Raw genomic sequence first — 22,724 nt, 5'->3', positions numbered from 1 at the left:
CAAACCATAGACAGACCAATAGCAGTTAGTACATACCTGCTCAGTGATTCATACATCTACACACACATCCACCCACTAACCCATACAGTCACTCCTACACACAGTCATTCATCTATACAACCACTGATATATCCACTGATAAACCCATATAGACCCTCACACACTGCCACTCACCAATGAGTTACTCATACACTGTGTCAGTCATGTAAGGAAACTATCACACACCCATGTCCTTGCTTATTCAGTCATACACACACCACCACACTTATTTATACAGGTACTAACCCATACTTATTCTCATAAACAATCACTCATAGAAACACACACTGATCCATAGAGATACTCTTGCAATCACTCACTCTCACATATAGGCATTTATATACTCCAACACTCACATATACTGCTTTAAAACATATGTAGTTACTCACATGCTATCTTAAAAGCATTTTACATCACATTTAAAAACCACGATATTTACAACGTACTTGGTATTATGCATTATGACTTACTTAAAAGCAACAATATATATATACTAAAAAACAATCATTAAATGGATAAAAAAAGTCTTTTTGATCGGATGGACCATGACCATCCTAAAAATTTGGGCACAGCACATGAAAACATAGTCCGAGTGTCTGACATCAAAATACGTAGCACCACAATGTGATGCCGGGTGCCTAGTTCTCTACATATTGGTTTTAACCAACAGCGCCTCAGGACTTCATAGGCCGGGCATTCAAATAACAAGTGGGCAACAGACTTTACCCGTGTCTTACAAGTTGAGCAAAAAGGTGAGGTCTGTTGAGGAGGTTTCCAGCGCGCAGTCAATTCACCTACTGGTAGGGACCCCACTCTAAATTTGAAATACAAAGCCGGATCTGCAGGGTTCGTAATGGTGTCCAAATAAGGTTCATAAGCAGCCACGTCCTTAACCCTCAAAATTTCAGTGATGTTTCTACAATGCGTCGACACAGAGCAGTTTTTGTAAGTGATCCAATTCCAATGCAACTTCTTGAGGACAGCTTTGGGTGGAGCAGATCTAGATTCCCAAGCATCTCCCAAACCCAACTCCCCAAGCAGAAATGTTACACCTTTCAGCCATTTGATTTTGGACCAGCCATGAGTTGACATAACTTCTGTCAATCCTTCTGCACAGGAAGCCAGTTCAGGTCTTCGCCATAACCGGGCCCATAGTAACAACGGGCGGATTTGTGCTTGATCTTTGATCGAGCGGCACCCCGTTTCTAGTAGCAAGGGTAGAGTTGGGATACTCTGGGGAATGCCATCAGGTCCTTCAGAATTTATTCTTGGATCTGACTAGCACCTCGATGTTACATGTGCCCCACAACTCAGCCCCATACAGGGCCGAACTAACCCCTCTTGCTTTATAGATCTCAATGACCGGGGCAATAGGTTTAATTGAAGAGGAGCGCTGGTCTCTAAGAAGAGCCCCCCTTCCTTTTTGTGACTAAGTAGCATCTTTTGAATGTGCTTGTTCCACTGCATAGAATCTGTTAGACGAATGCCTAAATAATCGAATTCTGCGACCCTCTCCAGGGGCACAGAATTCAATACTGGCGGTCGACCCATTTTCTTGGGCGGGTTCAGAACCAGATACTTGGTTTTGTCAGTATTGATAATCAATCCCCTTTGTGTACAGAAGGCCTGAAAGCTATCCAAGAGGCTCTGCAGGCCCACGGAGGACTTCGAGATAAGGAGAGTGTCGTCAGCAAATAGGAGGGTTGGTATTCGCTTACCCGCCAGGGATGGTGCATCTGATGGATTTTTAAGTAGATGTTCAACCACTCCATTTACATAAAGTGAAAATAGAGTGGGAGCGAGCACACATCCCTGGTGGACACCCCTATTCACTAAAATCCTATCTGTTTTTTGGCCATGAGAGCCCCACCGCACCTGGGCAAAGTTGTCATCGTGGAGCCTCACCAATATGGACAAAATATACGGGGGCAACCCCAATCCAGACAGGACCTCCCACAGCCCCTCCCGAAGCACTAGGTCAAAGGCTGTCCTTAGATCTATAAACGCTAAGTAAAGACTGCCTTTGCCCAGTACCACCACCTTCCAATAAAGGAGCACCAGTCTAAAGGCCTGTTCGATGGTCCCTGTACCGGACCTGAACCCAGCTTGGTAGTCCGATAAGATGTTATTATCGTCCACCCACTTGAGCACCCTCCCCAGAACCACTTTCCCCACAACCTTCTGTGTAGTATCAATAAGGCTAATTGGGCGGTAATTGGCGGGGTAGTTCCGGCACCCCTTTTTAAAAATTGGGACGACCTCCGCCCCTTTCCAAGAGTCTGGGACTGACGCTCCGTTATTGATAGCATTGAGTAGTGACGAAATTAGCCTCCCCCACTTAATATAATTGGTGCATATCAAGTCTCCCGGTATCCCGTCGGGGCCAGCTGCTTTAAGTGGCACCAAGGTTTTTGTTACATTTTCAACTTTCTTTGGGGAGAAAGGATCTCCTAATTGGTCCCCTAGGGGGTTGCTTAGGATGAAATGGGAATTAGGCAGCACCTGGTTGCCCTCCATGGTGATGTTATAGAGGGACGAGAAGTGATTGTACCAACTTTCGCCTGTGATGTTACACGTGATGAGGGTATTATCTGGCCTACTCCTAGCCCTGATTAGGTTCCAAAACCCTCTAGGGTCCCTTCCTGCACTGGCTTCCTTTAGGTCACACCAGTACCTGTCCTCCCATTCGTTCTTAGCTGCGTTAGTAGTCTGTTTGTAATCTTTCCTAGCCAGCCTAATCTTAGCCGGATATTTGCTTTTGATCGCTGCAATAAGTGTAGATTTTTTTTCCCTGCATTTTTTGGTAAACCAGCCAAAAGGGCACTTTGGTTTCTTACCCTCCGCCAGAGTAGGATCCCTGCTTGGGATAAGAAAGAGATTACCCAAAGCCTTGATGGTCTCACAGAAAAGTGAAGTCACGTCCCTATGTACCAGGGAAGGGGAATCCAACTTGTTCTGGACTGCCACTAGAAGGGCCCCTATAGCTTGGATTTTCCCCTCATCCATAGCAACCTTCCTCCACTTAAGACGCCTCCCGCAGTTTGAGGGACGGGCTTCAATGGTGGAAAGCACTTTGGTTGGCATAACCACAGTATGTGCGCATGTCCACAGGGGGTACAGTGCCAAAGATAGCGGGTTATGATCAGTATTTACTGAGGGCAGAACTTCCATATCATGCATAAAGCTCCAGAGCTTAAGGTCAAGCAAGATGTAATCTATCCTTGAGGTATGGTGCACCCTGTTGAAGGTGTGGGCTCCAGATGGATCTGAAATGGTTCTCCGATTTGCTGCCCTTAATCCTAATTCCAGGGTCAAGGATTTCAATTGCATGACCCGTTGGGACCACCTCCTTATAGGTTGGATGGTTAGTGAGGGTATACCCCTTCTAGCATCCTCGTCAGCAATGTCCAAAATGTCCTCCGACGCGAAGGGCTCAAAAGTACAGTTGAGATCCCCCGCGACCAGGACATACGAACTAGCAGGGCATTGCCTGAGTTGGTCTTCCAAGCTCGAAACTATAGGGGACAAGGAGTCTCCTTTGGTACACCTGGCATACATGTTAAAGATATCTAGGGTATGCCCTCTCCGTGGCCCCTAAGTGAAATTCTTAGTATGTCAGGGGAGTTGGTCGCACTCTGCACAATTTGGCAGCCCAGTGAGATGTCGACCCATATGAGTAGTCCTCATGAGAGGCGACCTTTCCCTGAAGATGAGGGGACTGCAGGTGCAAAATAAGTGGTGTACCCAACCTTATAGCAGTGTTCCTTGCTCCAGGTCTCTTGGAAGATACAGATTGAATACCACCCACTTGGGTGTTCCAGTCAGGTAGATCTAACTTCCGGGAAATACCTGCGATATTTCAGCTGAGAATCCTAAAAGCTGGATTCGCCACAGCTGGCTCCGGTTGGGGATTGAATTTAAGAGGGCCGACCCTCCGCGGGGTTACTACCAGTAAACCCTCACTCACGGACCGCCCATTACCAGTCTGTGAAGAACAGGGTTCACGCACTGGCAACGGCCTGGCATAGTGCATAGGGGTACTAGAGGTTGAAGATCTTCCAGTGGAAACCAGAGGGCCAGAAGGTGCACTTGCTAAACTTGCTTAAACCCAGATTACTGGACTTAGACACAATCACCAAATTTGGGGACATAACGAAATCCCAAGGATGGGCACCACGTCAATAGCCATTTGGCCTCCCATATCCCCCGGGACCTACAATAGGTAGGTAAGCCATGGGGTCAAGATAGTTATTGAGAAAGAAGCCATCCTGCCTACCGCCCCTGAACTGGTGACGTGTGTTCATGGGACCTTGTACTCTAGCATAGAAATAGCTCAGATCAACTGTACCTATTCCTGCACCACCATATCCTACCTGCTGGTTACAAATGAACCGCACAACCCTTACATCCTTGAAATTTACCATAATGCAATCCCCTTGACAATCTTTGGTCCTATTGCCAACCCACCCCACCCTTCTAACATGTAGAATCTGCCCATCCAACTCACTTGGGAGGGGTCTATTATTTCTTAACCAGTGCATGGCTTTGTTCTTGAGCTCCTGGTAAGATTCGTGTTGGTCAACCTTCAAGGGCGGGACGCTAGTTAGCACAACAACGTACGGCTGACACTCCGGCGGGAGATTAACATAGGGAGCTCCAAAAACCTCATTTGGGGCCTGACGGGTCTGCTGGGTGGTTGGCACAGGACTATTGCTAGATCTCCCTTGAATGGCTGGGGGAAGATTTAGGTCATCTCTCTGTCTTGGTGCCCTGGGGCAGGTATTTTTGTGCCCCGTTGTATTCGATACAGTGGAGGAACTAACAGAATGTTGCCCCGGTATTTTAGCGTCAGTGGAACTAGCTGGCTGTACACGGATAGGAGGTCCGGGTATTACTACAGCCGCCTGGCCTAACTGAGGTATCCGAGCTAATCCAGGGGTTGCTGGCACCTGTACCACAGCGAGAGCTGGAGTCCTCCCCATGTGTCTAGTCTGCTCGCTCTCTGCCTGGGGGTTCTTAGCATGCAGTTTGATTAGGGATTTGAGTGAAAAAATGTTATCCAGAGTGGCCTGCTCAAATCTTTCTAGCCTCTCTGCCACAACCTTCACCACCTCCAACACGGGAAGGATCAAGGATTTCACTAGTTTCTCAATCTGGGAAATGAGGAGGCTCGGGGATAAGAGGCGTGTAACAGGAGTATGGTCCATGCTTGCATGCACATGCTCTGCTGAGTTAGTGTGGTTGGTAAACTGGGTACTCCCTTGAGGTGGATTCGTTAAACTTGTCCTCCCTAATCCCAAGAGTTTCTACCCTTCCATGAGATTTTTTGCTTTAAACTTTTTGGGAGGTTTGGTACGTCCACCCATTAAACTGCTTATGATTCTTTTCCTTTTGAGGGCGGGATATCTAGGACCCACAACCCCCACTATCTTCCCATTTTCAAGGGGACTCCTAGAAGGGTTTGAGTTACTGGATTGTGCAGCAATTTCAAAAGGAACCGCAGGCGACTCTACGGGCAAGAAGGGCTCTGGTCCAGGAGATGCTACCCCGTTAAGCCTATCTAGGCTAGAACTGATAACACATATTATCTTGGTCTGAATCCGGGGATACGCCCGCCATGTGTGCAACAATATTTGCAGGTGAGACTGATAGGGCTAGAGACCCTAATGAGGAACGCTTGTGGTTGAGAGGTTCGAGTGACAGTCGGCGTTCCGTGATAGCAATCTCCTTCTCTAACACAGAGAAGGCTCAGGTTATGAATTGGTCCATAGTGCCGCTTACAGAACCACCCCCACCCTCCTAATCTTCCCGGACCTCGTAGTCATTGGCATAGGCAAAAGGCTAGACTGCATGGAAAAAACCCATCGGGGGCAACAATAAACTATAATAGCAGGAGAACAACACAAATAGTACAGATTAGGAAAAAAAATGTTAGAGGGGTTTCCCAGTCCGGCCTACGCCGGCCTACGCCGGCCACGGACGGCCCCACCCTTGTCTCCCGGGCTTCTCCCACGACGCGGGAGGACCGCTGATGTTTTTAGCGCCTTCCGGGCGTGAAAGCGAGCAGAGGTGGGCGGGGCTGCAGGGCAAAGCAAGGGCTCCTGGGGGCTGTAGTCATGCACCACTGAGACATCCATTTACTCACCAACACATCCATACACACACTCGCCCACCCATACAGGTGTTTTCATATGCACTCTTGAACCTATACACCCAGTGAAAAACCACTCACATATCAATGCACAGAGTCACACACCCCCACCCACCCACAAAGACACTCAGACACCCATACAGATACTCAGACAACCAAAAAATAACCCATATAGACACTCATGTAGCTACTCACCAAGCCATGCAGCCGCTTACACATCAACAGGCTAATAAAGACATTCACAGAGTTTAGTCTCTAACCCATACATTCAGTAAGACACATTTAATCACTCACTTATACAGTCAGTCACACACCTACTAAATCATCCATTCAGAGACTCATACACCCACTCATACTTCGATACACCTTGACATATATAAATACATATATATATAAAACATATTTTTATACTTTATAGAAACACACAGTTACTGGATGATGTCATCAGTGATGTCATCAGTAATGTCATTTGAGATGTCATCAGTGATGTCACTGAGCATGTCATGAGTGATGTAATATGTGACGTCATCAGCAGTGCATTGCGGGGGCGCGAGTTATAGTTAGGTCTACTAACTATAACGGCCGAATTTCTATGATTTTATATGAAATCTCCAACTAACTATAACGTCCCTTGAAACCTATGGTTTTTTCAGTGTATTTCTAAGGTTTTTTAAATGCTAATTTCTAACCATAACGTGCCTGAAACCTATGTTTTTTTCAGTGAATATTTATATTAACACACAAAATAGTATTGTTTTTTTTACATATATAAAATTGGAATCAAATGTGATTATGACTTTTCGCCTTAGAAGTGACCAGACAATTTTTTCAAAATGTAAATGTTTTCCTCAAATATATTATTAAAAAACCATCAGTCTCGTTCTAAGTGTTACATGCATTGCAAGGGTTTGGTTTTGCACATGTTTCCTATTGTGTGTAATGGGCAAATTCTTGTGAAAACAGCCTTTGCAACAGTTTGTTTAACACAGAATCCCAAAAACCACATGCAAAGTGATCCTAATAGTACCTTGAAAAAAACTAGATGGAAAACACTTGGACTGAATGTTAGTTGTGCAAAAACCTTTATTGTTATGCCGGTCATAAAATAGTGAGCAATGGAATGGCCCCTTTCCAGCGGAGACTGGCTCAGGTAATCGCCGTGAGGCATTGCAGCGGGTCAGGGCGCAGTGGGGAGGAGTCATCAGATGGCGCAATAGGTATTATTTATTTAAATATACCTATTCCATCATCTGTGGACTTTCGCCCTCTCCCACCCTGCCCCACCCCTTACCCCACCTCTGTCCCCACTCCTATCCCGCCACCCCAATGCGTTTACCTGTGCCGGCCGCTGCTGCAACTTTTCCCTCACAACTTCAGGTGTTAAGTGAATTATGAGTTATACATGCACATAATACGGGCTGATTCACAAAGCTAAACTTACTCTTTTGTGAAAATCCACAATTGTTTTGGTAATCACAAACTACGAGTTTAATGTAACTAATAGTAATTTAACAACTGCGGAGATTCAGCATTCAGTGTGGAGAACTTGACACATAAAAATATATGAAAGTCCAATATTTTTATGTGCGGAATCTCCACGACGAGTGCAGAGTCTCCACAATCCTAAACTTACTATTACTAAAATTAACCTTGTAGTTTGTGAATACCAAACAAATAGTAAACTTGCGCAAAAGTGTAAGTTCACCTTTGTAAATCAGGTCCTGCATATTTATGTTGAGTTGTGTAATATATAAGCTTCTTTGGCCCCGGGAGAATGGATTACTCTCTGTTAATTGCACATCATAGCTAGCATTCCATATAGAATGATGAAATAGTTCAACTGTTACAAATTCATCACAGTCACCTAACTATCCAGATAAATTAAATGTAAACAAACATTTTATTTTTTAGTCTGATCCTGCATGAGCCACTTTACAAAAAACAGTAACCGATCTGACGTTGATATTGACCAAAATATGTGTTTTTTATTGCAGACTCTAGTGCCATTCTGTTAGACGACAGCAAAAGAGGTGTTATGAAATACAAGGGATATAATTTCATAGCAACGATGTTTGTACGCGAACACGTAGACACCTTGGAAGAATTTGAAATTAGAGACGATGACGTATTCTTGGCTGGATACCCAAAATCAGGTAAGGTAAACCCTCATTTCAGACCAAGCACAGAGTTTACAAAGGACTTATCGCTTGGGGCTTTATGAAGCCAGAGGATGAAACTTAGGGGCATATTATCAAGGACAGACGATACATTATCGCCGCTTTTATCGGCAGGAAACTGCTGATAAAGCGACGATAATGGCCTTGATAATATGCTCTATGAATTCCAATCAAAGCCCATGTTAGATGTGTTCACATCTAACATGGGCTTCGATTGGAATTCATAGAGCATATTATCAAGGCCATTATCGCCGCTTTATCAGCAGTTTCCTGCCGATAAAAGCGGCGATAATGTATCGCCTGTCCTTGATAATATGCCCCTGAGTCTCCAAGTTATCCGAATGTATCTCGATCAGATTTGCTATTTAGGAGAAATGATATCACCTGACAATAGTGTTTTCTGAAATATAAGTTTTCTTTTTTACAAAACATTTCATTATTGTGTAACAAGTTATACAAATAAAGCACTATCAGACATGTAGGGGTCATATGCACATAGTGTATCCCCAATCGATAGATAACACAGTCATCGCGTACAATCACCCCAAAACACCTCCAACGCCGCTCAAATCCCCCTTCAGGCTTTTCCAGCAGATATATATTAGTCGGATAGGCCTTGATTACAATGTCTACTGTCCTAGGCTGACCACCACAGGGCTTAAGAATATCACTGTATAAGCACTAATAGGACCATATTTTGTGATGTTTTTGTGGGCATCCTCTGGCCGCACATACAGGTCTCTCGAAGCCAATTCAGCAACCAAGCTCCCTTCTCAGCCACCTTCCCAAGATAAAAGTTGAGTGAGACATAAGTTGTTAGTATCAAATACAACGCTGGCATTGTGTAGCACAATTGTACCGGAAATAGCGGTATCACATTTAGTCTGATAACAGATGGCACATACAGGACTCCCGCCTTCTGTCTGATTAAGATTGGTCAAATATCTTAAGCACCACTAACAGAGTTCCAAATTATACCCCTTCTGCTTCAGGAGCACAACAAAGTCAGCGCTGCAGCGACCATTACACAACTGCGCCTTCACACCTTTTTTCACCACTCCGTCTTTTCCGAACCATAACTCTGTTTCAGTGACAAGGAAACACGCCTTCTACTTCCGGAGTTAAAGGTGCTGCTGTGACAGGGGCGTAGGAGACACTAAAATTCTGGGGGGGACAGGGACAACCTTTTGGATTTTCCATTGACCCTATACAAATCACCACCCGTTAAACAAATACATTTGCATCGTTTTGAAGTGAAATATTGAGAAAAGAAGGTATGTAGTCACAGTTTGCATGTATGCTTTATTGTTGTTTACATTCCCATAGTAATCAGACCAAATGTTAAAAAAAATGTATATGAATCTTGCATCTTGATGCACCAAGCAAAAAAGGATGCTGACTTCGGGTGAGGGCGTCATGGTTGTAAGTGCATTATGGCTTGAAAAGTACCTGCTGCTGCATTCCTGGTCTCCAGAAATTTTCAGGCAACAATAAAAATGTGAAGATAACTTCGGTGATTAATTATCTTTATTGAGAGAGATCCGAGGTCTGAGTACTGGAAGTTTTGACTCATGGTAAGGTAGCCACAGTGGGGTAATATGCCCGCTACAAAGATCGTGTACCACGCAGATCACAAAATGCATATAATGTAAATAGGTCAGTGAGTTACTGCTTTTGTCTGAGAGATTCTTTTGCTATTTGCAGTTTATAAGTTAAAATCCTAACACTGAACAGTGAGCTATTAACCGTCATCAAAGAGCTGCATGAAAACTGCAAGGTATAGATTAGAACGTTATGATTTTTACCCAGTATTTCATTATCCTAAAGTTTGAAAATCGGTTCATTAGGATGGAAATCAATTCTGATTATTAAAGAGAACCCCCAACCATGGTGTTATGTTTTAAATTCTGGGTTTGTGCTTCTCTGGTGTTGCAGAGCCATCAGTGCCCTGGGCACTCCCCAACTTTTTGCTGACTGGTACTGGTGGTACCTGACTCTGACTGACCCTGGCCTCTGACTAACCAGGCCCAGGGCCAGTGCTATGTTGAAAGAGACACTTACGAATACAGTAAAAATACCCACATACACTAGGGTGCACTATGGTTTAGGGTACCTCCATGATTGACATGACCTCTCCTATACAGCCCTAGTACATAATAGGGCATGGGGATTGAAACTACCTTTAAGTCCCTAGTATATATTAGGGCATAGTGGTTTAGAGGCCAGAACCCCTTCCTGCTCTTGCATGTGTGCACTGCTGTAGCCTAAGGTTAGTTTAAAAGCAGACCCATGTTGGAGGACTGCTTTTAAAATGCAAATTGTGCCCAATCTTGACTTTTGGGTTTAGCGCACTTACAAATTGATAAACTACAATGTTGGAGCATATTAGGTATCCCCAGGGGTTCCCCTAGGTGTCCTAGGGGTTGGAGGCCAGGTATCTACAAGGAGGGCCCTTATAAAATGAGTGTTATATGCCCTGGGTTTAGTGAAATTGCACATTTCACTGCCTACATTGTAGTGTAGTGCTTCCCAAAATCAGCTTTTGTGCTAGGAGCACTGTGAAGTGAGGATCTGCAATATTTTGATATGATCAGAACCCATAAAGTCTTTCCTATGTATTCTAGGGGTAGGGGTCCTGTAGGTATAAGGAGGATCCTTATACAGGCCCTGGTATTGGGGAAATTGGCCAGTTAATTTTTCCATTGCAGATCCCCAGCCCATAGGTTAACATTGCAAGAGGTTATTAATTAATAACTGGAGAAAGTAAAGCCATACAACTAGGATTAAAGGACTCAGAAGAATGTTAATGATAATTGCAACAATGTGGTATTGTTGAATTTATTCTAAGATGTACAGACAAGAAGTTATAAGATTTTCTTGCCTGCAAGCAACTATTCAGCCCTTAGTGCCCTGCCTTGATTTGTCAGAGGTAAATGGATTGGACTGGCTGTTTGAAGAGGTGATAAATGACCCCTGGAGTTAGGTGGCATGTCTGAGAGTAGAGGTTGCTGGGCATAGGAACGCCAGAGCCAGGGGGAGTGGTAGTAAACAATGCTCTTCAAGAGAAGGAGACAAGCTGGAAAAATCACTTTCATTTACACCTCTCCCACATCCGGATGGGGGGATTTAGGAGGAATTCCCAGATGTAAGGGGAGTGGACCTAGGTATATGAAGCCATCCTGTCGGCTGGTTGAGTTAGTTCTGCTCCCTCTGCTGGAAAATCAGCCATGATGAATTTTGGAGAAATGATGCTCTCTTTGGGAAAATAATGCCCCACTTTAGAGGATGTGGTCATACCCTGGAGCATTGCCCTGCACCTCATTGGACAGGAGTGTCCTCCTTCTTGACCCAGAGAACTTGGAATACGTATCTGACAGGGACAAAGCCTCTCAGGTGATGCTGCTTCAAACTTGGGAGAAGAAGGGTCCCTGCTGAGGAGTTTGATTTGAACCAACCAGGCTCTGGACTGAAGATTGTGCCTGTTGCACAATCTGGAATTACAGTCCTATGGACTACCTTGCTTCAAAAGGACTAAAGAGTGGACTCCCTGCACGCTGAAGGTTAACAGAGCTAATCTGGCCCACCAAGAATCCTTAGCCTGGAGAACTACCAGTGAATTTGAAAGGGTTTTGTCCAAGTGGATTGTGGTAACTGGAGTCCATTTCAAGGACCATCTTGGAGATTCCAGACCCGTGGAGTAAGTTTTGGACCCTTTGAGACCCTTTGGAAAACTTCAGGAAGAAGTTCCAGAGGTTTGGAGAAGTTTGGAGCAACTTTGGTAAAAAGCTCTATAAGTGGACCGACTCACTCTGGCCAGCCAAGCCGACAACCATCAACCATGAGTTGGCCTGCCGCCCAGGTTCTTCCGGCTGAAAAACTCCAGGGGTCCGACTTCCAGAGTTTGATCTGGCATAGGTAGAAACCCAAGCTGGCGAACCCTCACCGAATCCGGCCTAGTGAAAAGCATTGAGGGACCCTGCAAGAAAAAGCTCTGCAAACCTTTCTAATTCTGAACTTAGAAAAGGTGACCGGGCCAACCATGAGAGCCAAGACACCCACCATCAACTGTGTGCCAGCCTGCATCCCTAGCTCGTACCGCTGGAAAGCTCCACAGGTTGGACTTCCATAAGTTTGACTGGGAGTTTGTTGCAAGACAAGCTGGCGAACCCTCACCGAATCAGGGGTGGCTGAGAGCTTCGACGGACCCCGTGAAGAAAAGCTCCAGAAAAGTTTCTAAGTCAGAAGGTAAAAACTTTGACCGAGACCTACCACAAGGAGTAGCCCCTGCAGTGCTTCATCGTGGTCGGCCTGAAACTTTGACTTTGAGCAGGTCCAGCTTGACCAGATGTACCAAAAGGGGATATACGTTTCTATGTGCTATATCGTGCAAAAAATGTTAAAAGTCATATTCCTGTTTCCCTGCATTGGATTTTTTTCATTTTAAAGAAAAAAATATTTTTTAATTTTATAAATTGGTGTTGGATTTTTATTGTGTTGTGTCTTAAATATTTACTGAATTGGTGTTTTTAAATGCTTTACATACCTGCTAACAGCCAAGCTAGCAAGGGTTGAGCATGAGAATCATTTTCAAAGACTGGTATGGAGCTATATATTGAGGTAGTGTCCTTATTGCCGGGGACAGATATACATTTACCCCTACTATTAACCCACTTTCCAACATCCAGACGAAGCACTCTTAAACATTACTGTCTACAAGAATGGATGACATGTGACTCCTACACCCTGTAATTTTATTTAACATTTCCTATACACAGATTTACACACCTATGATTGACTGCCTCTGTGTAGTGTGAATGATGTAAAGTGTTGACACCCTGCACTGGTATGACTGGCGCTACATAACTAATTGAATGCTTCTGAGAGAGTAGGTATGGATACTTGGGCAGCACTATTAAAGGGTGGTAGTGAGTGAATCTGTGTCGGAGCTGGGTTGTTGAATACCAAGGCTGTCTATCTGATTTCATCTCCTACCTCCTTTATCCACCAACATACTCTCCCTCCACATTATCTCACTCTTCCAGGTTCTTTCTCATCTTTGCTTTCTCCTTATTCTCTGTTTTCCATATTTCCCTTCCTCCTTCTGCCAACAACTCTTGATGCCTTTCTCTTGTTCAGTTTTACAGTCTGATGGTTTAAATAATGTACCGGTCTCTAATAAAGAATACAGTTCGCCTCACCTGCAGACACCAACTTAAATTAAGCATCATTAGCTTGCAGCCCACAAAGGAAATGCCAGAATGGCTATTCCGGCCCTTTCTGCATTGTATATCCTTCCTGAAGAGCAGATACACCCTTTTCTCTCCTTTCTGCAAGGCACAAGGATCCTAGCCTTCTGCCTTCCCTATGGAAGGGAGAAGTGTGCGTGGCGATCGGTCTCTCCGAGTGGCAGGCAACCGCCCGCCATTGGAATATGGCGGGCAGTAATACAGTCATCAATGGTGGTGGGACTGTCAACGATGCGGTGATGTGGCAGTCCCACCACCATTATAATCACCCCCTGAGTTTAATGTGCATGCAAATCCAACATTACCAACCCCTGGTAAGTTGCACTACTAGTGCTGAAAAAGTCCAATGGAGGTACCAATGACAAGGTGGACTGGCCTCAAGGGTCTTGTGACCTCAGTGACAGAGTCACTGTTGCTCTAGTGAGTGCTTCTTCGTATGCCTGCTCGCAAGACAGGAGATGAACTGCATGGATTGTGGTGGACAGGCCTTCAAGGTTAACCCACACTTGCCACCGTTAGGGTCCACCTGCTGGTGCTAAGACACCAGAGCTTCTAAGGTCTATCGGGCCTTTTAAGGTGTAGCATCTGAATGAGCTCTGTCGGGAGTGTGGACTGGTGGACTGGTCATGAAGGCTGAAAATGGTGCTCCAGTTCCAAATTTGGCAGCTCTGGCCAGAGTGCCACATCCTGTCCCCCACTGAACACCATACTGCCCCACTGGGTTAAACTGGCACTGCCTTCAGCTACAACCCAATTGTGCTGAGACTCAATTCAAATTATGCATTGGACACAAGTAAAATGCTGCCTGAAAAAAAGTAACATATTTACAGCAAGGGGTGGTGAGGGACAGAGTCTCTGAATTAAGCAGAAAGCTCTCACCCAGTCAAGAGATCAGGGCTAGATCCAACACCGTTTTTAGCTCACTGCACCATCCCAGTTTCAGAACCTGGCTGTATGCAAATTAGTCTGTTCCTGTCCCAGTGCATGATGGGAACAGGGCAAACCAAACTACAAAAGCCAATTCTTACACTGGGAAGGAAACAAGCTCCCGGGGACCGGTTTCTGGCATTGCAGCCGTCTTCGGCCCGGTTTGCTTGAATCCTGATGGTGCAATGAGCAAGGGTCTCACATCTGAGAATACCCTTCCACGCTTAGGGTGGACAAAAATATTTACAACAAGGGGTGGTGAGGGACAGAGTCTCTGAATTAAGCAGAAAGCTCTCACCCAGTCAAGAGAAAAAAAGTAACAACACCCTGTAAAAAACAAACACTGAACGCAAGGATGAGCAAAGCATGTGAAATGTAAGCAGGAACAACAAGGTTACCTTAAATGTTTTAAAGTCATTATTCAGAAATCAGTAAGTGATTTTGCCTGAAAAGTTTTGGACATGACTACAGGACTAGGAAGGGCCGTTTCAATGTCGATTGCTTATATCACTGTAAAATATAAGCAGTTTGGTTTAAAAAAGACCAAATCCCTCAACACAGAGCTGTGGTACACATTTTATAGGCTAAAATAATTAAAACAGTTGAAAACGCTCATATTAAACGTTTTCCAGTCCACCCCTCGACCAGGTATTGCAGTCCCTTTATGAATGGTGCACTTCCCCACCCTGGGAAAACAATGTTGTTCAAAGAAAGAAGATAAAAAGAAAGTAGCGCTTCACTGGAAAACTCTGTAAAGCAGGGCTAAGGTGCATGGGTGTAAATAACAATCTGGCCTGTCTGCTGACCACTCTGTATTGCTTTATTTGGTTATTTAATAATTTTTCTTATTTTGATACTTTGTTCTCTCCGTTCCGAGGTTGTACTTTGGAATAGAACCCTGTCAGAAAATTAGGACATTTCCAGCTAAAGTGTTCTGCTAATTTTTAGATCCATTTCACGGGGGAACAAATAAAGAAAATGAGAGGCAAGAGAGAGTATGTAACAGCTGTCTTTTGAAATCCGCACATAAAGATAAGCGAGACAGCGACAGAAAGAGATGGAGGAATAAGGAGAGAGAGAGGGGGGAGGAGGGAAGCTACCAGAGGCTGAGCAGGAGAAGCGGACACTGCCCTTGCCTTCTCTGGGAATGACGGAAAAGAGACAAGAGTTTTTTCCCTTCTCTGCCTTCCCAGACTGGCCAAGCCTTACGGCAGAATAACAAAGGGCAGAGGGCGGGTGGCCTCATTGACTGCAGGTAGGTGAATCACACGTCAAGTACAGGGCCATTAGGTAGCGCTTTCGCACGCTAATGGCCCTGTGCATAACAGAAGGGAGAGGGAAAATTATTTTGTCCCCTCGTCCCCCCCACCCTTGTCCCCCGTGTCCCCCCCACTCCAAAATCTGGGGGGGATAGGTTCCAACATAGAACCAGAAAACCCAGGAAGACAGGTCATCACAATATGTCCCCCACGTCCCCCACAGTTCCTACGCCCATGTGTCGTGAACATTACGCCTTCCACCACAACTGCCTCTTTTTCTGTCTATAGCTAAAGCACTAAGGAATCATTAAAGAGCTCTAGGCAGAAATAAAAAAAAGCACTAAGCATTTGGGAAAGATTGAAGGGGGAGTCAGCAAGCTGCATGAGGAGTAATTAGGCCGAGAGAACCAGGGGCGCAACTAGATCCGAACTTCAGGGGAGGGAGATTGAGTGGGCTAAGATTCCCAGCCAGGTCTGGTTTGTGCGCTGCTGTCGGTGGTTAGGACAGTCTTTTTTGGTGATCTCTTACCCCATATCCTCTTTCTCCATGAATTCCCTCCGACCACTCTCCAACAGTGCATCTCATCTTTCCATAGCGTTTCTCCGACATACATTTCATTTTTTATTCTGCTAATTATAGTTCACTTACATTCAAGTCTGTGATCTGCATGGTACACGTTCTTTGCAACAGGCACATTAACTCTCTGTGCTACTTTATGATGAGCCAAAACTGAAAGTAGACACAATTCTGAACTCTCACTAGTGGGAACATTAATCAACAGCATTATGTTGATATTTTTATTGTTGCCTGAAAAATACCTGATGCACAAAGAAGTTCATATGCTTTTCAACCCAAAATTATTTTTAAACAGAGCACCCCCCATCAAAGTCAATACCAGGTGCGGCTGCCCCAGTCGCACCACCCTACAGGCAGTCCTGCTCCGAGAAATAGGGCAAGACAAGGATTTCCAGAAATGGGGTTAGAGCTGACCTCATGCCCATTACATGAGGAAAAAGTTCAAAGTGAGTGGTGGGGTGTGATACGTTCTACAAATTTCAACAAGCAAACCAAGTTAACAGATTTCTTGTAAATGCTTAAAGGGAAAGTAGACTTCTCCCCTGAGGACTTTAAAAAACTTTTGGGATCACATTTTCAAATACGTTGCAGACCCTTATGGGCATTTATGAGTTATTCCAGTACTTTCACTGTGCACCAGGAAAGCCTGGCCTTTCCTAGGAGTAGATCTAATTTATTTCAAATGTCTTAAGTCAGAAATTATTTCCACTATACCAAGGTCATCATTTTTTTTATGGGTGAGCTCTTTATGCCAAGGAGTACATTTAATATGACAGTGACAGAAATGTACCAATGATACCTCAGCCAATGCCATGGATAGATACTTTTAAAAATTGCCCCCGGTATACAAGGATTTCACTGAAGGTGGCACACGATCCTAAATCCATCACCATACCTCAAAGCCTCAGCCCTAGTCTCCCTCATTGTGCTATCCCACATTCCCAGTCCACTCTATCCTCTTGCACCAGCCCCGTTGTTGCAGATAGAATTAACCAGGCATTTTTAACTATGAGCAAGCAAGTATTCTGTGGGTCCCTTATTAGAAATATGTGTGTATTCATGAGAGTAAGAGGTATGCTCTTTTAAGTACTGGGTGATGGTGAATAGTGTGAGTGAGTGCAGCGTAAGAGGTGCAAGTGTAGGGTGAAAAGTGTGCCGATGTGAGTGTCAGGTGAGCTGCATGAATGCAATGTGAGAGGAGCCATGTGAGTGTCGAGTGAGAGGAGTAGGTGCACAGTGAGAGGAGTGAGTGCAGGGTAGTGTGAGCAGTGAAAATGCAGGGTGAGTGGTGTGCCTGTGTGTGGTACAGGGTGAGCAATGTGTTCATGTAAGTGCAGGGTGAAAAGAGTGAGTACATGGTGAGTGGTGTGAGTGCGGTGTGATCACTGTCAGTGCAGGATGAGCCATGTGCTCATGTGTCCGCAGGGTAAGTGGAGGGAGAACGGTGTGAGTTCATGGCAAGTGGCATACGTGCAGTGTGGTCTCTGTGAGTGCATGGTGAGTGGTGTGCTCGCGTGAGCGCAGGGTAAGAGGAAGATGAACGGTGTGAGTGCAGGGTAACAACGTGAGTGCATTGTATCACTGTGAGTGTAGGGTGAGAGGTGAAACTGACAAGTGAGTGGAGTGTCATGTGCACGCAGGGTGAGCAGTGTGCTCACTTGAGTGCAGGGTAGGAGGTGGGTGAACGGCGTGAGTTCAAAGTGAGCAGTGTGAGTGCATTGTGATCGCTGTGAGTGCAGGGTGAACATGAAAGTGAAGGGTGAGAATGTGGATGGAGTTGTCTGAAGTCAGGATGTGTTCCCAGACAACTGGAGTACCTCAGCATTGTATTGATGGCTGGCATAGGGTTTTTTGATATAAGTTAAACGGTTGCTATTATGGCATCAATCAGGGATGGAGGATCAAGGAAATAAATAATGTGCTGATCCTGCAACAAACTTTCAGTCTCCTGATTAGGGTTGCTGGCTGGTCTGATTTATAGCAGCACCACTGGTATTTTGATGTCCCAGTCAGAAAAATAAGCAAAGTTACCTAAAGCTGGTATTTTTTGCACATATTTGTACATACTTCAAACAGCAAATATCAAAAGCAAACTTAAATGTGTTCTAGTGGCCTTTCCTAGGAGTAGATCTAATTTATTTCAAATGTCTTAAGTCAGAAATTATTTCCACTATACCAAGGTCATCATTTTTTTTATGGGTGAGCTCTTTATGCCAAGGAGTACATTTAATATGACAGTGACAGAAATGTACCAGTGATACCTCAGCCAATGCCATGGATAGATACTTTTAAAAATTGCCCCCGGTATACAAGGATTTCACTGAAGGTGGCACACGATCCTAAATCCATCACCATACCTCAAAGCCTCAGCCCTAGTCTCCCTCATTGTGCTATCCCACATTCCCAGTCCACTCTATCCTCTTGCACCAGCCCCGTTGTTGCAGATGGAATTAACTAGGCATTTGTAACTATGAGCAAGCAAGTATTCTGTGGGTCCCTTATTAGAAATATGTGTGTATTCATGAGAGTAAGAGGTATGCTCTTTTAAGTACTGGGTGATGGTGAATAGTGTGAGTGAGTGCAGCGTAAGAGGTGCAAGTGTAGGGTGAAAAGTGTGCCGATGTGAGTGTCAGGTGAGCTGCATGAATGCAATGTGAGAGGAGCCATGTGAGTGTCGAGTGAGAGGAGTAGGTGCACAGTGAGAGGAGTGAGTGCAGGGTAGTGTGAGCAGTGAAAATGCAGGGTGAGTGGTGTGCCTGTGTGTGGTACAGGGTGAGCAGCAAGAGTGAACAGTGATTTGTGAGACTGACTGGTGAGTGCATCGTGAGAGGAATGACTGCCAGGTGAGTGATGTGACATATGAGTTTGGGTACGGGTGAAACTGCAGAGTGGGAGGAATGAATGCATGGTGAGTGGTGTGCTTGTTTGAGTGAGATTGCAGAGTGAGCAAAGAGAGTGGTGGGTGAGTGAAGTGTCACATGAGTGCTGGGTGAGTAGTGTGTTCATGTAAGTGCAGGGTGAAAAGAGTGAGTACATGGTGAGTGGTGTGAGTGCGGTGTGATCACTGTCAGTGCAGGATGAGCCATGTGCTCATGTGTCCGCAGGGTAAGTGGAGGGAGAACGGTGTGAGTTCATGGCAAGTGGCATACGTGCAGTGTGGTCTCTGTGAGTGCATGGTGAGTGGTGTGCTCGCGTGAGCGCAGGGTAAGAGGAAGATGAACGGTGTGAGTGCAGGGTAACAACGTGAGTGCATTGTATCACTGTGAGTGTAGGGTGAGAGGTGAAACTGACAAGTGAGTGGAGTGTCATGTGCACGCAGGGTGAGCAGTGTGCTCACTTGAGTGCAGGGTAGGAGGTGGGTGAACGGCGTGAGTTCAAAGTGAGCAGTGTGAGTGCATTGTGATCGCTGTGAGTGCAGGGTGAACATGAAAGTGAAGGGTGAGAATGTGGATGGAGTTGTCTGAAGTCAGGATGTGTTCCCAGACAACTGGAGTACCTCAGCATTGTATTGATGGCTGGCATAGGGTTTTTTGATATAAGTTAAACGGTTGCTATTATGGCATCAATCAGGGATGGAGGATCAAGGAAATAAATAATGTGCTGATCCTGCAACAAACTTTCAGTCTCCTGATTAGGGTTGCTGGCTGGTCTGATTTATAGCAGCACCACTGGTATTTTGATGTCCCAGTCAGAAAAATAAGCAAAGTTACCTAAAGCTGGTATTTTTTGCACATATTTGTACATACTTCAAACAGCAAATATCAAAAGCAAACTTAAATGTGTTCTAGTGTTGCATTAGTGTTCCATGACTATTAAGGAAAGGAAACAAAGATAGAAAAGTCATGTTACAAATAAATAGATACCATTTCTTTACAGCCCTATTTAGTGTCAAGGCGAGGCCTTTGCAGACTCCTTAACCAACAACAAATAGCTGGGATTTTTCTCGAGGAAAGGTGCCATCTGAACGAACGAGATGCCTTTTCAGGAAATGCATTCTCCCACTGTGGCAGTAAAAATAAAATACAAATGTAAGGAATGGGCAAAGTGCGAAGCCATGAGTCCTGGAACCATAAAAAAACACCTAGCCTCATTAACCAGTTCACAAAGGCATGTAAATGATCTATTAAAGCCCTGTGAAAAGCTTGGGTGTGGCGGAGATAAGTCTCCAGACACTGCCCAGCCGAGCCCACAGCAGCTCAAGCTGCAGTAGCCCGGACTGAGACACATGAAGGAGGGGGGCTAAAGCCCTTTTATTCCTATGGGAATTGCACACCTGGATAGAACCATATAATACGACGGAGCAAAAAATTGCAAAAGTAGAAAAGAAACCTACTTTTATTTTTAAGAAGAGGAAAACAGCACAATGGTTTCTGGGAATGTAGCAGATGTATAAAGATGGCCACATATATTAAATGATTATATTTTTTAAGTGTACAGAAAAGGATAGTAAAACTATATCCTTAGAGCAGCTTTAAGTAACTCACTCACAGTTAGAGAAAGGCTGCACTGGCAAATGTACTTTTATGACTAGTGGTCTCTGGAGGACTCATGAAATCTCCTGCCAAGATTTTAGCCTCTTCAGTGTACATGCCAGCATTTTGGAAGAGGAGAGAGGAGAGAGGGAGATTTTTAAAACATAATCAGGAGAATGTATTTTTCTCATTGACCTCTCTTGCGGCCTGCATCGGGTCTATTGACGTGTATGGGACTTGCAAGTGTGCTGCTGCAGGATTGCATATCACAATTTCAAGTAACCATTTTTTAGGTCGAGAATTCGAGACCTCTTGTATATACTTTAGTATATACTTATATGTGTATGAACTTTGTGGGCTCCAGAGATCAGCCCTAGGGCTTTTCTGCTTCCGCTTAGGGACTTTTTTTTCTGTTTAACTGCCTCTATTTAACCGTCTTGATATAAATTGACCAGTAGAGGTCAGAAAAATACCATAATTGCTTGCTGCTTGTTCATCTGCCTCTATTTAACTGTCTTGATATAAAACAACCGGTAGAGGCCAGTAAAATACCAGAATTGATTTATGCTGCGGGACCTCATTTTTTAAAAAATTTCTGGCAACTGCCTCTATTTTACTTTATTGATAGAAAACGACCAGCAGATGTCAGTAAAATACCAGAATCACTTTAGCATTCTCTAGATTCCAGTCCATAGAAATTGTCTTCCGTGAGCACCCGTAGAAAATAATCTTTTTGTCAAATCACGTATTTTCAATGATATGACCACCGAAGGCAATGATTTTATATTAAAAACTGAGCTTTGGACTATAACATTTCCTTCTGAAAGAAATATTTCTCTCCATGTGTTCCCATACCTAGTGTGTCACGCAGTTTGGTGCTTTCTTTCACTCCATGTTAAAGAACAGTAGATGTTTCAGCACCCAGGCTAATGTGCTGCATAGCTAAATACATATAAGGTCCCAAAGGCGAGACCGATTGCATTGCAAATGCTTGTTTCCATATCTGTCAGAGGCACAGAGGTCTCGCTATGGCTGGCAGCTAAAGCGTGACAAAAGTTTTTTGTGCTTGCTTGCAAGAGAAGGTTGCCGGCAGTGCATAATCCAAGTCACACAAGACCAGCCCCTGCCATCTGAAGCCCGCTGAGAAATCGGGTTTTTGAATGCATGAATCGGGAGGCGGGAGACTAGCCTTGAAATCAGTAATCCCACCAGAATCGGAAGGGTTGACATATATATATGGATTATCTGCAACTAAAAGAGAGCAACACAATTTACAGGGTGAGGGGTGAAACTGGAGATAGTGGGACGAGGACGATATATCTTTTTTTCACGTGTGTTGCTCCCCCATACTCCCTAGGTTTTCCTTTCCCTGCACCTCTATGCCTCATGTCAGTACTCGTCCCTTTCAATGTACACAGTCACATGCAGGCCTCCATGCTAGCATTTGCAGCTTTTTACAATAAGCCACAATCTGATTTTGCTCACATTAATATATGGGTGTATTGCAATTGTTTGGAAATAGCCCCTCTACTCAGTGAGATTTTTGTGAATCCTTCACAGTGCAACAGGGAGTGCACTGTGAGCAACTTCTTTCTGCATGTGCTAACTAGAAAATGGCCTCCTTCTTAAACTAAATTATTCTGCACCTAAGTTTACCTGGTGTAAAGTTGATGTGTTAGCAGTTTTTGCCAGTTTTGCATTTTTGGTATATGTCAAAAGCATTTCCCAAAGTGGTTTTGAGGTTGTTATTGACTGTGCTTTTTTTTCTTACTTTTTTTACAAAAAAAAATATACAGGTCTACATATGCGGGCTTTGCATTACGGCTTTTTTTCTGACTTCGTATTTCTTTGTACATTGTGAAATAAGACTTTGCAT

At 44.5% G+C, this 22,724-nt stretch overlaps 1 protein-coding gene across 1 annotated transcript in view; it reads left to right on the top strand.

Moving 5' to 3' along the window:
• The window catches only part of LOC147707966 (amine sulfotransferase-like), a 249,662-nt gene that overhangs the window by 139,698 nt on the left and 87,240 nt on the right, over positions 1 to 22,724 (top strand). Inside the window, exon 3 of the mRNA XM_086926771.1 lies at positions 8,185 to 8,343. Coding sequence (XP_086782897.1) covers positions 8,185 to 8,343 — 159 coding nt within the window. The remainder of the gene's footprint in view (positions 1 to 8,184; positions 8,344 to 22,724) is intronic.

Source organism: Lissotriton vulgaris, chromosome 6, assembly GCF_964263255.1.
Source record: "Lissotriton vulgaris chromosome 6, aLisVul1.2, whole genome shotgun sequence".
Taxonomy (NCBI): Eukaryota; Metazoa; Chordata; class Amphibia; order Caudata; family Salamandridae; genus Lissotriton; species Lissotriton vulgaris.
Note: the sequence above shows the minus strand (reverse complement) of the source record. Positions and strands in the feature narration are given on the sequence as shown.